This window comes from Motacilla alba, chromosome Z, assembly GCF_015832195.1.
Source record: "Motacilla alba alba isolate MOTALB_02 chromosome Z, Motacilla_alba_V1.0_pri, whole genome shotgun sequence".
Taxonomy (NCBI): domain Eukaryota; kingdom Metazoa; phylum Chordata; class Aves; order Passeriformes; family Motacillidae; genus Motacilla; species Motacilla alba.
The window spans coordinates 57171854-57187453 of NC_052046.1; the positions used below are offsets into that span (position 1 = coordinate 57171854).

Genomic DNA, 15600 nt, shown 5'->3' on the forward strand with positions numbered 1-15600 from the left:
CAGTTTTTTAGGTCAGAGCAGGCTTAGAAATGCTGTTGAGAACTTTTCTTTCTAATGCTGATTTGTGGTATTTTTTCTTTAACCTGAGTGCCTTCCCAGCCACATAAGTTGTTCAACTAATTACGTTTGTTTTATTGCATTTTTCTAAAACACTCAAATGAGATGGAATTGTATGATGGAGAACAATATTGACCTTTTAATAACTGGACTGTTGGAGGACTGATATGATAAACCAAATAGATGTAACATGCTTGAACACTTGAGACTGGTGCAGTAGACATTTTAGAATATATCTACTGTTTTGAAATATTTATTGATACTCAAAATATAAAATACGACTTTAAGGAAGGGGAGCCTTAGGTTTCTGTATTGTGATGCAGAATGCTAGAAAGTGTGCATTGTAAAACTATGAAAAGTGCTTGAAGTTGCAATATAATAGCTAGTGTGCCAGGCAAATAGGAAGCAAATTTATCTGGAGTAACGCAGTACCAATTGACTGTCAACAGGCAAGTTGGAAAAAAGACAAATGAGGGTTTCTGCTTTACCTGAGCTTTGTGTCGCCAGCAGCTATTAGATTGGTTGACACAGATCTGTTTGAGAAGAGGTGATTTACTATGACTGTGCAAAACAGAGAATTACTTTTCTTTTCTGTTCTGAGAAAAGTGGATTGTAAAGTCTGTGTAAATATATGACTGTGACTTTCAGATCAGCCTGGTGGTTTTAGACTTGTTCGCTAATCTTATATTTAATCCTAGCTCATGCTGATAGCAACATTGGTAGCTGTAGCACATAGTGATGCAGAAACCCCTGACCAATGAAATTTGTTCTCTATGTAGCTGTGAGATTTACTTATTTTTTCATCCATATGTGCATATTTTTTTTTAAATCGTAAAACAATGGATAACATTTTTTTGCTTTGTTTTTTGTTTGCTTTTTGGTTTTTTTTTCTTAAATACTGATGTTGTAGAAAAAATTTGTTCTTCTTTACCTCTAGCATAGTGATGGAGTACTTCAAGATGCTATGGTGATACGAACAAATGAATTTTAGACAGAGTGTGGAAAATAATTTTAGGTTATTCTAATCAATTTCTTTTGTGTTTTATGCTTGTAGTGTGCAACTTTACATTGGGTATAAATATTGAAGGTAATTTTTCTCCTTAAAGTGTCTATTTAAAATTGCAAATTGGAATTTCAAGTACTTCTAATGATCAGTTGGCTTATGATAATGTTTTTACCTAAGGAGTAGGTTTCTGCTGTGTCTGTAAATCTGTGTTGCCTTCAATCTTTTACAGGTAAATATTACACCTTCCATACATTCCAGTGGTGAATTCCCTCAGCTTCTCCATCATGGTGTGAATGTGGGGTCCTTGCCACTTAATGAGTCATATTTGTTGGCTCAGCAGAATGGCAACCCAGCTAGTGTGTTAGAAACATCAGTGAGATCCATTACTCCTCAGATTAATGGGAAATTCTCTAGTGATGACTTTGAGCAGCTGATCAGAAACATGTCCCAGGTAACCCTGTCATAATAACCACAAAATATGGATTACTGATTATATGAAGATTAAGATACGTGTATATTTATTTAACAGCAATTGAGTTACTGCACAAGCCACAATACAAGTTATGTATAAAATAAAAGTAACCTTTTGGTTTGAAAAACAATTAGTAAATGAGAAAGCAGTTGAAAAACTAGCCCTGATGTAGTCATTCATGAGCTACTGTCCTTAGTTAACCAGTATGTGTATTACAGATCAGTATGCCATTATTTTTACATGCTCATTGTAGAACTGCTGCTCTATGCATGAGGGAGATACTTTGTTAGGGCATGCTCTTGTATGCATAATTAACGAAATCTAGTTCTATTACTTTCTTGGAAATAAAATGGAAAATTTTTACCTTGCTGTGCATTGCTCTCTAATCTTACTGCTTTCCTGAAGTAGACAGAAACGGTGCACGAGTCCCTTCAGTGGCTGGAGCTGGGAAAGCCCAAGCATATATTCTAGGATTTATCTATTTAATCTGTAATAGAGCAGGATAGGAGAAGTCTAGTAATGTTCAGGAGAGCCTTTTTGCATAGTCCAAGTTTTTTTCATCTTTCTGAAACTCATCTTCTTTTTCTGGTTTTGCTTGAAAGTTGTCCTCTAACTATTCAGTCACTACTAAACCAAAACTCTGTGTATGTATCTTTTTTTCCCTGATCTCCTCTTCTGGGCTGTAATAATATTTATTTCTCAAATACTTTATCTATGATAGCAAGAAATTGGAAAGAAACAACTATGTTTCAGTTATTAGCTTGTATAGTCTTGCCCAGCTATAGTTGTCATTAATTAGTGACAAATTATTTGTTTCATAAATTAATTTCTAAGTTGTTTGCCATGTTTATTATTGCTGCTTTTCAACATTTTTAAGCTTTGTTAATTTTTAACCTTTTAACATTTGTACCTTTTTTTTTAAATTCTGTTGAACAGGGTCGTCTTGTTGAGACAATTGACCTTATTAAACCTCTAAGTGGTGGTCTGGGCTTCAGTGTTGTGGGACTCAAGAGTGAAAACAGGGGTGAACTAGGAATATTTGTGCAAGAAATCCAGGAGGGAAGTGTGGCACATAGGTAATATTACTACTGAATGTTTTACTATACCAAGTATGTATATGATGCTGCGGTTCAGTTGTGTTACTGCTGTTATTTTTACGGTACAAGGACATGTTTACATGTTTCTCTCTTCATATTCTGAGCATCATCGCAGATGTAAAATTACTTGCCACAATTGATGTGATGTTGGAACAAGCATCGTATGAAATGTTCTTAATTTATAGAAATTACAAATTACATTGCCCTGGGGTTTTTAAATAGGGAAAAAGAGGAAGCTACTGTTCTGTGTCATGCCTTTTAAAGTAAAAATACATATTTTGCCATCACTGAATGCACTGAAGAAAAATTTGATGCAAAAAAGTCAGCTCTATCCAGCAGTGTTATTTGTTAGGTAAAGTCCCATTGAGCAGGTGTGAAACCCAGATTTGATGTCAAGCAAGTCTTGACCTAAAGTCAGGGATATTCACAGAGATACTCAGTTGATATTACAGAAGCTCAACAAAAATAGTGGCTTGCTGAAATTATGCTTTAGACTTAAACTCAGATTGCACAGCTAATGTTGAGAGAAGTGTCGAGGGAGCACACAAACTCAAAGGTAAATGGCAGCAGTACTGGTTCTCTGCAGACTAGTGAGGTGTGTCGCTGGCCCAAGCTGCTTTGTGGTGTACTCTGTATGTTGTGTGGAGAGGCTGAGTCATGTTGGTGCTGTTTCTCACTGTGCTTTAGGTAGATATTTTTGGATTATTTGTGATCTGAATACTCAGTGTAAGTCTAATAAGAACAGGGGCAAGAGAGACAAAAACATGGCATACAGACTTGTAGTTTATCAGGTACAAGATGTGGCTTGCTTTATATCTCTACAATATTTTTTAATCTCCCCAGTTTCCACTTTCTCTTTTTGTTTGCTTTTGTTTTGGTTTAGGTGAGGGGTTTTTTTTTGTTGGTTTTGTTTTTGTTTGATGTTTTTTTCTTTTCTTTTTTTTTGGGGGGGGGGGGGGGGTTCTGTTTATTTGTTTCTTGTGAGTTGGAGGTAAATAGTTTTTTTCAACCTCAGTGCTCTACCTGGGTTTCTTGAGTGTGGGTGCTCACAAAGGCTGTTGTAATAGAGATTCTTGTTTTCCTTGCTGCCCTTTGTTATCAAAGCATTGCCACTTTGGGATGAAAAGAAGTGGTGGAGGAAAGAGAGGGTAATTCAACTGTGTAGGCTTCATACACTTCCTCTGGAGTAGATCTGAGGAAGGACTCAGTATGTAATTGTACTGTGATGCTTTCTTTGTCAGAAAGTGAAGAGGCTTCTTTAATTTGTTCAGGCCTTTTGTTTGGTTTCTTTCTTTGTCCTTCTCTTTTTTTTTTTTCATTTATTCTTTCCCTTTTTTTCCCCTCTTTGTTTTTCAGCAAAACAAAATTTGTTTCTATAACATACTGATGAAAGTGTGTTCCACTCCGTGGTTTGATGAATATTCAGAATGAGTGCACTGAACAAAGTGGGGCACTTGGTCTGTAAAGCAAGAGGCTCAAAGTCAAGGATAAACATAAGTTCCCAGGCTGTGGTTGGGAGCAACTGAGATTAATATGCTTAGTCTCGCTTGGGGGTTCAGGGAAAAGAAAGCTGGCTAGGGGGTAGTCACCAGGGGAAAGTAGCAGTGGGATTAGCTTCAAAGGGAGCCATCACCAGGGTGCCACATCAGCTCCTTTCAGCAAAACTGCAGGGCAGGGGAAATTAAAAAAGTGGGGGCAATAGAGACCAGGTTATTAAAAATCCTGTAAAGTTGTCAAAATATTGCAATTTCTGTGGCAATGCTTCCTTGATTTTTCTTATTTGTTTATTTTGTCATCTGTTTACACCTATGTGACAGAGATGGAAAGCTGAAGGAAGCAGATCAAATCCTTGCTATTAACGGACAAGCCCTTGATCAGACAATTACACATCAACAGGCTATCAGCATTTTGCAGAAAGCAAAAGATAATGTCCAGCTAGTTGTGGCTAGAGGCACTTTTCCTCAGCTCATCAGTCCTGTAGTTTCCCGGTCTCCATCTGCTGCTAGCACAGTTTCAGCCCATTCCAACCCGGTGAGTATGGCCCAAACATCTGTGTATTCAGTTCTGGATTTGCATGTACTTACTGCATATAGTCTTTTGAGAAATTTTTTGTAACTTGTATGTACATTCCTTCACAGTTCTTGAGGTTTTTCTTCTATTTATTATACCTTTTCCCTTCAAAGACTAGAAAATATTCTGGCTTGCTGGGGGAAAAATCTTCATCTTGGATGTATGCCTTGCTCCCATCTGCCAAATTATCTGTATCCCCTAGTGCACATGCAGCATGTTTACCTTACTTGATGAAGCTTTATTTTGAGGTTGCACTAAACAAGATGTTTTTTTCTTTGCATTCTGCTTGCGCAAACAATTTTTTGAGGCTTTGTAATCTGATCTGCACCACCAGCTGGATGGGTGCTTTTGTGTTTTTTTCTCTGTTGTCTGTTAGCATGGGAGCGCCAGTGAAATTACAAAATGCTCTTAAGGGCTCCCCAAAAAGCAGCTCTGCTAGAACTCCTTTCTTATGAGAGCTTTTGCACATCTAGGTGTAGACAACACAGTTCAGAAACATGGTGATATCAGGGTGTACTTTCTCTTCCTCTTATCTCACTCATGTAATGGATTGTCCTGGGATGAAACAGCCTATATTCAATTTCTATAGGTTTTACCATTCAGTCTTCTGTGGCCCTTCTTTAAGGGAATCAGTTTCCAGAAGTATAGAGAGCAATCAGTCTGGAAAACAGAACTGTTTTTTTGATCATTAGTATAAAACCTTTAGTGAATAAATGTCAGAAATATTCTTTGTGTGCAGGAGGGCAGCTGACTGACCTAACTTTTCCTGCCAGCACATAGGGAAAGCCTGCTCTTTTCCAGCATTGCTGTGACAAGATTGTTCTCTAAGTGATTGCCTCTGTTAGCTGAACAGCTTCCCTTGCATGAAAAGATGTTCCTTACAAACATTCCATAGCTGCTTCTGGTTTGTTTAGCATGCCTGTCCTGATTTTCACATTCTCTTTGCTTTCAAATGCAACATACTAGGAGCCATTCTTTTTCCTTTAGGCTTTGCTTTATTATACTGGCTTTATGTTAAGACTGGATTTCCAAACATGTACCACAGGGCTTTGAGTTTGCAACACCTTGATTATTCAAAAGAAAAGCTTATTGTAAGATTATACCTGGTGTAGCACCAGCTGTAGTTTTAAATTTCAGATGATTTTACTGTGGGAGTTCTTGTCCAGGAGGAAAAATACCATGAGCTTCCAGCTGTCACTTCAAGGAGTGCCCCACGCTAGTGAGCTAGGATTTGTCTTTATTTCAGAGCAGTTTTGCTCCTTTTGGAACACAGTCTGCCATCAGAATGACTTCATTCTTGTGCTGTTGCCATCAGACAACCCAGAAGAATATTACATAGGACATTTCTGTTACTACCTGCCTCACAATATTTGGTTCTGCTTTCAGCCTTAGAAATACTGAATTGGGATTTTGCTTTCTCATGTTCTTTGTTGTAATGTCTGATGTGAACATGCCTGAAGAACAAACCTGAAGATTTTGATTTCCAGTCTGGTATGGTTTTCTAGAAGCAGTATTTACTGACTGCAAAGGGGCATGAAGGTGGGCAGCCCTAAGCTGCTGCCTGTAGTCATTCAAAAAGTTCTCAGAAGGTCTGACCCATTATTCAAACTCTGGTTTGTATCAGAGAAGTTCCACCTGTTACAGAATTAGTAATTTACTGATTGAATATAGTGTAATATCACACCTAATAGTAATTGTTAAAAAGATATTATATTGAAATCTTCCTCCAACTTTGCATTAATAAAAACACACTCAAGAAATAAGAGAAAATAACCTGCAAATTCCTATATGCATATTAATAGTTTGACTTGATAATCTTAAAGGCCTTTTTACACCTGAACATTTCTATGATGCTATGTTTTTAATCATTTGCAAGCTTGTATTTATTCCTTTTAGGTTCACTGGCAGCATGTGGAGACCATAGAGTTGGTCAATGATGGCTCAGGTCTGGGATTTGGGATAGTGGGAGGAAAGTCAACTGGAGTGATTGTTAAAACCATCCTCCCGGGAGGGGTGGCTGATCAGGTAAATTCATCCTTCCTCTCTGTTACTGTTTAGTAAGGTGTGAAGTTACTCTTTACATTTATGGTCAGGCCAAATAGTGGTAGCTTTTATCCAAATAAATGTAAAAAAAGAAACAGTAATTAAGGAAATTTTTCCTCTGTAAAGGTGTCTTTAGTGCAGGAGTCTCTTCATTTGAATGTTAAAGATGAATTAGGTTCTAAATTACATTTTCAAATCGAGTAACATTATATATATTGTGTGCATTTAGAGTCTTAATTCTGTCACTAGTGTACTGGTTGTAATCAGGGGTTGTGGAGATTCCAAAGATTGACATGCTGTGCCGTAACAGCTAAGAGCATCTGCTTTTCTTTGCTGAGCTTACTGAAGCTTGGAGCAGGTATGTGGCTTCATGTGTCTGCTTCAAGACACGGGCTCTGCTCTTGCCTAAAGGGGTCATGTGAATTGAATTTGGTTATCACAGCTCATTTCAAGCTTGTTCATTGGGTAGGTACCTAGGGCTGCATTAATGATTGTCAAGGTTTGAGTAGTGACAGAGACTGGTCAGTCTTCCAACAATATCAGTACTAGCCTGATAACAGGGTCTGGAGATGCATGGACGGCATTTACTGCTGCCCTCTTTCCCCAGAACAGGTAGATAAGTTCCTTTCACAAACCTGTCTCTGTAACACTCATCATAGGGCCTAAATTCATATGAAGCTTTTTTGTTGGTTAAGGGTGAATCAGTAAGAGATTAAAACAGCGTAAAGCAATTTAGATAGCTGGATGACAGGAAGAGAGAAATGAATTTTATTTTATAGTCATGGGTAATCTTGTTACTACTACTAGAAGTTTTTAGTATCAGCACAAACCTGAATATGTGTTTGTGTGCTGCTTTTTGGACGTGCGCTTAAAAATGAAACCTAAAGTTCTGCAGTCTACATGCAATTGTTAAATACCAGTAGGAGTAACTGTAGTGAAGCGCATTTTTTTCTCTGTGCTTGGGTGATGTCTTGAAAAAGGATCTCCTGGATATCTTTGGGGAAATTCCTAATAAAATTTGTGTACCATCAGGCAACCTTCTTTTCTTCTCCATGTTATCAGGGTATTGGCTTGGCATCCAGAAAAAGTCTCCTAATTCATGTGTCATAGAAGGGACTAAAGCTGTGTGCTATTTTTCTAATTGTATGGTATGTGGGAGAAATGGCATTTTTTTGTCATTATTTTTCCCTCAGCATGGAAGATTATGTAGTGGAGATCACATCTTGAAAATTGGTGATACAGACCTAGCTGGAATGAGCAGTGAGCAGGTGGCACAAGTTCTAAGGCAGTGTGGAAATAGAGTGAAACTGGTAATTGCAAGAGGTCCTGTTGAGGAGCCACTTCTACCAGCAGTTCCTCCAGGTACACCAGTACCCACCTCTACACCAGAGAAACAGGTAAGCAACAGTGAACATATGTAACGCATTGCAAACTTCCTTTCTTTTTAACTGCTTTTTGAATGTCTTTTGTATTTATGTTCTCAAAAGCTAGGATTTTCTTTCCCAGTAGTGCAATTCTGGGGGAATTTAAATGTAATGAGTCCACAGTGCAAGGAACTGTATTCTTGAAGATTTTCAGGATTAAGGTTTAGGACTTCAATAAGCATAATCTGATTAACTTCTTGTTCTGAGTTGCTTGTATGAGTATGTTATTACATTGGGACAACTGAAGCAACCCAGTCTTTTCTTCAGGACTGAGCTAGTTGAGTCTTTAGCATTTCTCTTGTCTGCCTGCCCTTTTTCTGTATAATTTCATGTGTTCATCAGAACTTTTCTCCCTGTGCCAAGCAGCACACAGATGCTAATCCTTTCCTACATCACCTGTCACTGCTCATTTGCTAGATGTTTTCTAAAAACAGTAAGCCAGCTGCTACCCTTACTCCCCTGCTGCTGATTGTACTTTTTATCTTTACTCCTCTATGACTGTCAGCCACTTAAAAAATGCTGTAAATATTGTCATTACTTGTCAGCTCAAAACCCTACAAAACAGGTAATTTGCATGTTTGTAACTAAGGCTGCTTTCATGGGATTCAGAAACAGTACTGTTTTGCCACATATGGCTATGACCAGATACATTTAAATGGGAATGTATGAAGTAAATTAATGAGACAAGAAAAGGTTTGTTTTTTTTGAGCCTACCCTTAGATAGAATTTTTTGTTTTACTTTTTCCTGTTGTTTTTCTAGACATTTTCTTCAGTTCCAATGTAGATTTGAGTCAAGTCAGACGAGAAGTCCTTGCAATTTATGCATGGGTGTTATGTAACAATTTAGATGATGTTACCATCATTTTGTCTCTGTCCACTCTAGTGATATCTGTGAAAAATTAACATACATATTTATCCCCTGTTTTGTGGCTATAAGGCAAAGAAAGTTAATTTTAACATGGAGATTTCTGAGCTTCAAAGACAAGAGACAAACTGGTACTTTGGTGTCTTTACAGCACTGAGAGATGTAAAACCTTTCTGCATTTTAGATAAAGAGATTCATATTTAGCACTAGTATTACTGGTCTGAAATGCATCTCTCAAAATAAAAGCTGAATTTTATAATTTGATCTGTGTATTATTTCTGCCGTATTTGCCATTATGAGGTTATATGACGCAATATTAGAAGATGTGTCTGCAGCTGCAGAATATATGCGATTTCTAGTACTGACAAAATAGCTTAAAGAAGCAAAGGGGCACAATTTGAGGTTTTTACCACTTTCCCAGTTTCCATACTTTTCAAAACCTCTTTCCTGGTATTTCTTTCCTGGCAGGAGGCAGGCTATTTTTAAACTGCTCCTGCCTACACAAAGTCACATTCTTGGAAGGAGTACCTCTGTTAGCAGTCATGCAAAACTCATTGATTTAGGTCTGGAGCAAAGATGATAATTCAAACAGTTTGATTTTTAGTTTCTTCTTATCAGATATGGTGTAGGTGAAGTCTTCATGATGCTCTTAAAACTATTATTGGGACCAGAATGGCTTTGCAAAATGGGAATTTCATGTTGTCTTACCTGCAGATGTCTATCTTGCATAAATTCAGGAGGCTATAGGAATTGAATCTTTTTTTGGTGGCATTACTTGTGGCCAAAATAATCCTGTATTTTCAATGAGAGGGATGATTAATACATTAGAAATTTATTTTTCTTGTGTTCAGTTTGGTTTCTGGTGGAGTTGCTTGGATAAAGAGCTCAAGTCAGATTCTCTTGGGAAGTAGCATCATAGCTCTCCTGAAATCTTTTTTGGTGCATACTTACCTAGTCACACTGGCTTTAGTTAATGTCTGCCTGGTTGCCATATTGGCACGTAAAAAGGGAAAAATAGCTGCTATTTGGCATGCAGAAGGGGCAGAATAAAAACTTTCAATACAAACCCCCACTGCTAAAATAGGATTTTAATATGTATTCCACTTTCATTAACAACAGTAATTAAATAGCCCCAAAATCCATTGTTATTGAAATTTAGAGAGTTTTAGCAGGTATTAATGAAGGTTGTAATTATTTAGTTAGCTTGAAATATAATTACTATGTGCTAAAATGAAATTTTTAATCTTTTCAAAAGCATGAAATATAATTGCCTGACTTGTGATAGCTTTTTGTATATTTTAAATTTGCAAGTTTTAAAAAGACACCTGTAGTTAATGAACAGAAATTTAGACAAATAGAAAAAACAATTTGGTTTTTTTTTTCTTCTTTTTAACAACACAGCAGTCTAAAGCTAGTTCTGAGGAGGTCCCAGAAAGTCAGCAAGCCACATATTCATATACTTATATATGTAACTTACTGTACAATAAATTACTTGTTCAATTTGTACAAATTTTACCAATCATTTTGTTCATTAAATAATGATTTGATAGGTTAAAGGTAATATCCCAGAGCAGTGGGGTGAAGGAGGACATGACCTGCCCTGCATTGCTTTACCGTGAAGAATATTACCTATCTCTTGCTTGTCTGATGAACAGCAAATAAGAAGAGAAGCAAATTTCATACATCCTTTTTTGTGGTTTTATCTAATTTTATGTGTTACTGACGCTAAATAATGTGGTGAATCTTTAAAGAAAAAGAGCTTCGTTTCTAATCCCCCTTTTTTTTTTTAGGATGATGCTTCTGTTGATAGCTGTGAAGATGGGGAGAAATTCAGTGTTGAACTCACTAAAAACAACCAGGGCTTAGGAATAACTATTGCTGGTTATATTGGAGACAAGAGATCAGGTAATTGTTGATTCCTGCACTGTATTATGCAGTCTGTTGCATACTATGGTATATGTGCTTCAAAGATTTAATTTTGATATAACTTCTCTTAAAAGAACCCTTAACCATCTAAAATCTATTTGAAATTTGAAAAGAATGGCTTTCATTTTGTAAGAAGGATGTTCAGAATAAAAGCAATTGATACAATTTTTAAAAATCTCACCTCAGTATTTTTAAATCAGTTTTTATCTTCACTTTTGGGTAAACTTGTACTTATGTGTTTTCGAAAAGCATTGGTAAAATAGTTTGAGCCCTTTCTGTTAGAAGTAGCCTTCTTACAAGGCAACACAGTAGCATTTTGAATAGTTTTAAGATATTTTTAATAATTTTTAAACAATGTGCATAATGTTGCTGGCACATCACATATTCTTTACTGACTTCTGGATGTAATAAATGTTTCTTCAGCTGTGGGCTGTGGCAGGCAATAAATAAGTTTATTTAAATAAATGAATGCAGAAATGTTCATGGACAGTTGCTTATTTTTACTTTGTAATTTCCACTACATTTTTCACAAAAAAAAAAAAAATCCAGAACTCTCTTAGGCTTCCTTAGGGGAAATTTGGCAAATTCAGTAATGGTAGGAAGGGATGTCTTTTGAATGTGTCATAAAGCTTCTCAATGAGCTGTTGCTTTGACTTATATCCGTTTGTATATTGTTTGAAAAATGTATGGATAGTTACGTTCCATATTTTTGGCAGTTTCTAGCTATAATTTTTTGGATCAGAGAAAACTGGACTTCCACAGGACCAGACAGTCAGAGTTCATGCAAGTCCACTCTTTAGCGGCTTCCAGTTGAATTTCAAAAGACAAATTAAGATGTGGAACATGTACAGATCTGAGAGCATATTTTGACTGATTTAGTGTCTGGGTGTCATTGATCTTCAGTTTGAAATTACTGTGCTGCTATGTTAGAGAATATTCATGTCTCAGGAAATAGTTAGGTAACTCAGTTTCGTTGAATAACTGTTACGGAGCAACTTTGCTGTCAGAGAAGCAGCAATAAAACTACTGGACAAAAAATAATATTTCTGAATTTTTTGTAAATGACAAATAACTTGTCATGTTATCTTACAGCTGTTACAGGATATAAGAATGCTTGGAAGTTAGGAGGACCAGCCATGTAGTTATGCACAAAGCCTGGACAAACAACTTTTTAAAACAACTTCTTAAAATTCACCCCAACCCCCCGCCGTGCCCCCAAAAAAAACCAAAACTTGACAGAAAAAGAGAGACTTGTCAATTAGGTGACTTGAATATATATGTAATCTTATTTTTCCTAAGCTGAGTTGAGTCATTAAGCCTCCTTCCTTATAACTTTTGTCATATTGAGGGCCAGTAAAGAGATAGCTTGAGGTCTAGGGTGTGACAGCTTTTAAAATACATTTTGTAGTGTATTATTTTCACATCAAGCATATTCATTTAACAGAGTGAGAACATTTGTTGAGAGAAAGTAGATGCTGTTAAGATTTCTGATACCAGTGTTACAGGCCTGGGACCCTCCTGATTTAATGTAAGCGGTGCAAAATGTGCATGTGGGAACTCCATATATTTGTATTTTATTGAGCTGTTAAAGTTGTTTTGAAGCAAGTGTGTTTTTCTTGAAATGTTTTTTTTTTTAGTAAAATGTCCCTTCTGTAGTTGTTTTCTGTGTATTACTTTCCTTCTGATTCAAAAGTAGTAAATAGTTAGTAACTAAAATGTTTCTATTTTGATGGGCATTTTTTTGTTTAATTTTGTTGTTCTTTGAAGTTTTTAAAACTTTGTGACCTTTTTATCAAATAGTGATTACGGCAGTTAAAATTTGTTTCAGATGTAAAGTTATATTCCTGTTCATTTATAATTTTATCAATATGGCTATCCAAACATGCATTTTCTTAAGCTATTATTAGGTACATAGAAAATTCAGAAATTACCGGATTAGTGTACTCAAGCTGAATTTTCTGTCCAAGTCTGGCAAAAGTGAGAAATATGTTTTTTGTCTGCGTTGGTTTCAACATTTAGATTAAAGGAAGTTAGACTATTTCTTGTTTTGCATCAGTAATTGTGTTTTTGGCATTCAAAAAGATTTCATTTGAATGAAATCTGATCCGATGCAAACAGACAATCTGGTTCATTGTTTAAGATGATAATAATATATATATTTTTCTTAAATCATTGCTTTCTTTACCATTCTTTTATTATCTTACTTAGAGATTGTTTTTCTTTCTTTTTCCCCTTTTTTGATTGGTGCTTTTAGTTGCATTATTTAAATTGTTTCTTAATAAATTAGTTAACCTAATTTTCTCTGATTTTTTCTTCCCAGAACCTTCTGGTATCTTTGTGAAAAGCATTACAAAAGGCAGTGCTGTTGAACATGATGGCAGAATCCATGTGGGAGATCAAATTATAGTTGTAAGTAAATGCAGGATGAACTGAAATCACTTGTCTACAAGACTCTGCTTCTTTATGTTGCAAAGAAAAGCTCATGAAGTACTTGTTTAAAATACTTAGGATCAGTGTTGCAGTTCTGAGTCCTTTCCTGACAGAGTATCTCATCACATGTTTTTCTGATTATGCTACCTGCATGTTACTTGTAATTCTTAAAAAAAATCTTGTATGTGAGACTATATCATTATATATTCTCCATATCAGTAGGAGGTTAGTAAGTGTGAAATTTCAAAGTTTCATTCAAATTGGGTGACTGTTTTCAAAATTATTTTAAGAAGTTGTGTCCAAAAGTTTTAGGTGTTCAGAGAAAAAATAACATATTTTCATGCATAAATTGTTGTTTTTGTGGTGGAAATCAGGTCCTGAATGCAGGGAGTGCATTTTTGTTTCTCTCATAGGTCTGTGCTTGCATTTGTGTGAAAACAGCTCTAAGAACAGGTTAAGGTCTCTCTCCAGAAGTGCCTGCATGTTTGTTTGTGGAAGTACATATCTTTTTTGTAATGATTTACATGCTGAGTACAAATGGCTAAAATGGATTATTCCAAAGTTTGCTTTCTTCTGCTACTGCAGATGCAGAAGGAGAAAATTATTTGAGTGATCTCAGACACTGAAGAATAAAAAACATTTTTAAAAATATGGTTTGTTTAAGTGTGCAGGAAAAATTAAATAGTCACACCTGATTTTTAGTTAGTTTACATTTAGAAGAATTTCTGAGGACAACAAATGCTAAGGGTCCAGGGGATTCGTTCTTCATTTAGGAGGACTTAAAATAATGAAGGATGTGTTTTGTGTAGATAGGCAGAAACAAATACAGGAGTCAAAGAGCATAGTATTGTAAGAAGTATTTGAGAAATTTATGGCGCTTTGGGATAGATGTAGAAATAATAGAATATAATGGAGTTTGCAGGGAAAAGAAGAACAAAATGTGGTGGGTGCTAGGTAGGGGTAATGGGATACAATTGAGAAATGTCAAAGTTTTGAATTTCAGAAAAAAACCCGAGTTGATGAGATAATAAAATAATTTCAAACAGAGGGGGCCAAAATTTTATTCTTTAAACTCTTATAATGATGAACGAGTGATAATGTCTAGTTGTTTGCAAGAGTGTTCTGTTTGTAAATTGGAATTCACAGTGTTCATTAGTAGATTTCTCTGTATCTAAGTTTACTTGACCTCAGAATGACTGCACTCTGTAGGCCTTTCTGCCCCAGTGGATCTATGTGTCTCTCCTTACTCTTGTTTCTCCAGAATTCCTAGCCGTGACTGTTTAGGTTTATTCACCCAGTATTATCCCTCAGCAGTAGGGATGGCTGAAGTGGTTGAGTGACAGGCTGTGCAATATGCCCTGCACAGCACATGCTATATCCTCTCCCACCTTGCAGAGCAGATCTGCGTGGCTGCACCATGGTGGGTGCTCCTCCCCTCTTTGCTGTGGTGCTGGTTGTCACCTAGCTCTGGGGTACTCCAGTGGGTGTGCCTGGCATATTCAATTGCATAAAATTGTACAGGTTTTGTTTTGTTCTTGCCCCTCCGCTTGCTTTTTGCTTAGGCTAACAAATGCTGAGTGTTCACTGCATTGTTTTGCCCTGAACTTTTTCTCTGTGGGTGAACTGAAAAGCTGCTTGATCCTGCAGGTGGATGGAACAAATCTTCAGGGTTTTACTAACCAGCAAGCAGTTGACGTGTTGCGGCACACGGGACAAACGGTTCGGCTCACTTTGATCAGAAGAGGTCTTAAGCAAGAAAATCGTATTTCACCCCAGGAGGACTTCAGTGCTCCTGTTGAGCAGGACTTGCTATTCCAAACAAGGGATAGTCCCACAGCCAAAGGTAATTAAAACTGACTTTGCTGTTCAGTTGGCTTGGAATATTTTTCTTTTCAATCACAAACTGTAAATAAAATGGGCTAGATTCATTCTGAGTTGCCATTACAGATGGTAATGGGTAGCTGCTGTATATGAGGGTGGAGTTTTGTCTACAATGGTTTGATTAATCTTTTAGACTCAGTGGTATTATTTGCTACATTTTCAAAGTGAGTGTTGAAAGTTCTTTCCTGCATTGCACTTCTGGCTGAATTGCTTCAAGCCTTTGATCCTGCAAATCTTTGAATGGTAAGAAGGCAGCAAATGTTTTATTCATACTCAAGAGTGAGAGCAGCATTCAAAAGCAATCAGAGGAAGACCCTCCTTTGATGAGC

At 36.5% G+C, this 15600-nt stretch overlaps 1 protein-coding gene across 21 annotated transcripts in view; it reads left to right on the plus strand.

The window, feature by feature from the left end:
• Positions 1-15600, plus strand: part of MPDZ (multiple PDZ domain crumbs cell polarity complex component) — a 95429-nt gene that overhangs the window by 16137 nt on the left and 63692 nt on the right. For all 21 annotated transcript variants that reach the window (XM_038123470.1, XM_038123488.1, XM_038123468.1 and 18 more), the window contains 8 exons: positions 1293-1514; positions 2472-2611; positions 4450-4663; positions 6599-6727; positions 7939-8142; positions 10825-10939; positions 13281-13369; positions 15038-15233. In XM_038123470.1, coding sequence (XP_037979398.1) covers positions 1293-1514; positions 2472-2611; positions 4450-4663; positions 6599-6727; positions 7939-8142; positions 10825-10939; positions 13281-13369; positions 15038-15233 — 1309 coding nt within the window. The remainder of the gene's footprint in view (positions 1-1292; positions 1515-2471; positions 2612-4449; positions 4664-6598; positions 6728-7938; positions 8143-10824; positions 10940-13280; positions 13370-15037; positions 15234-15600) is intronic.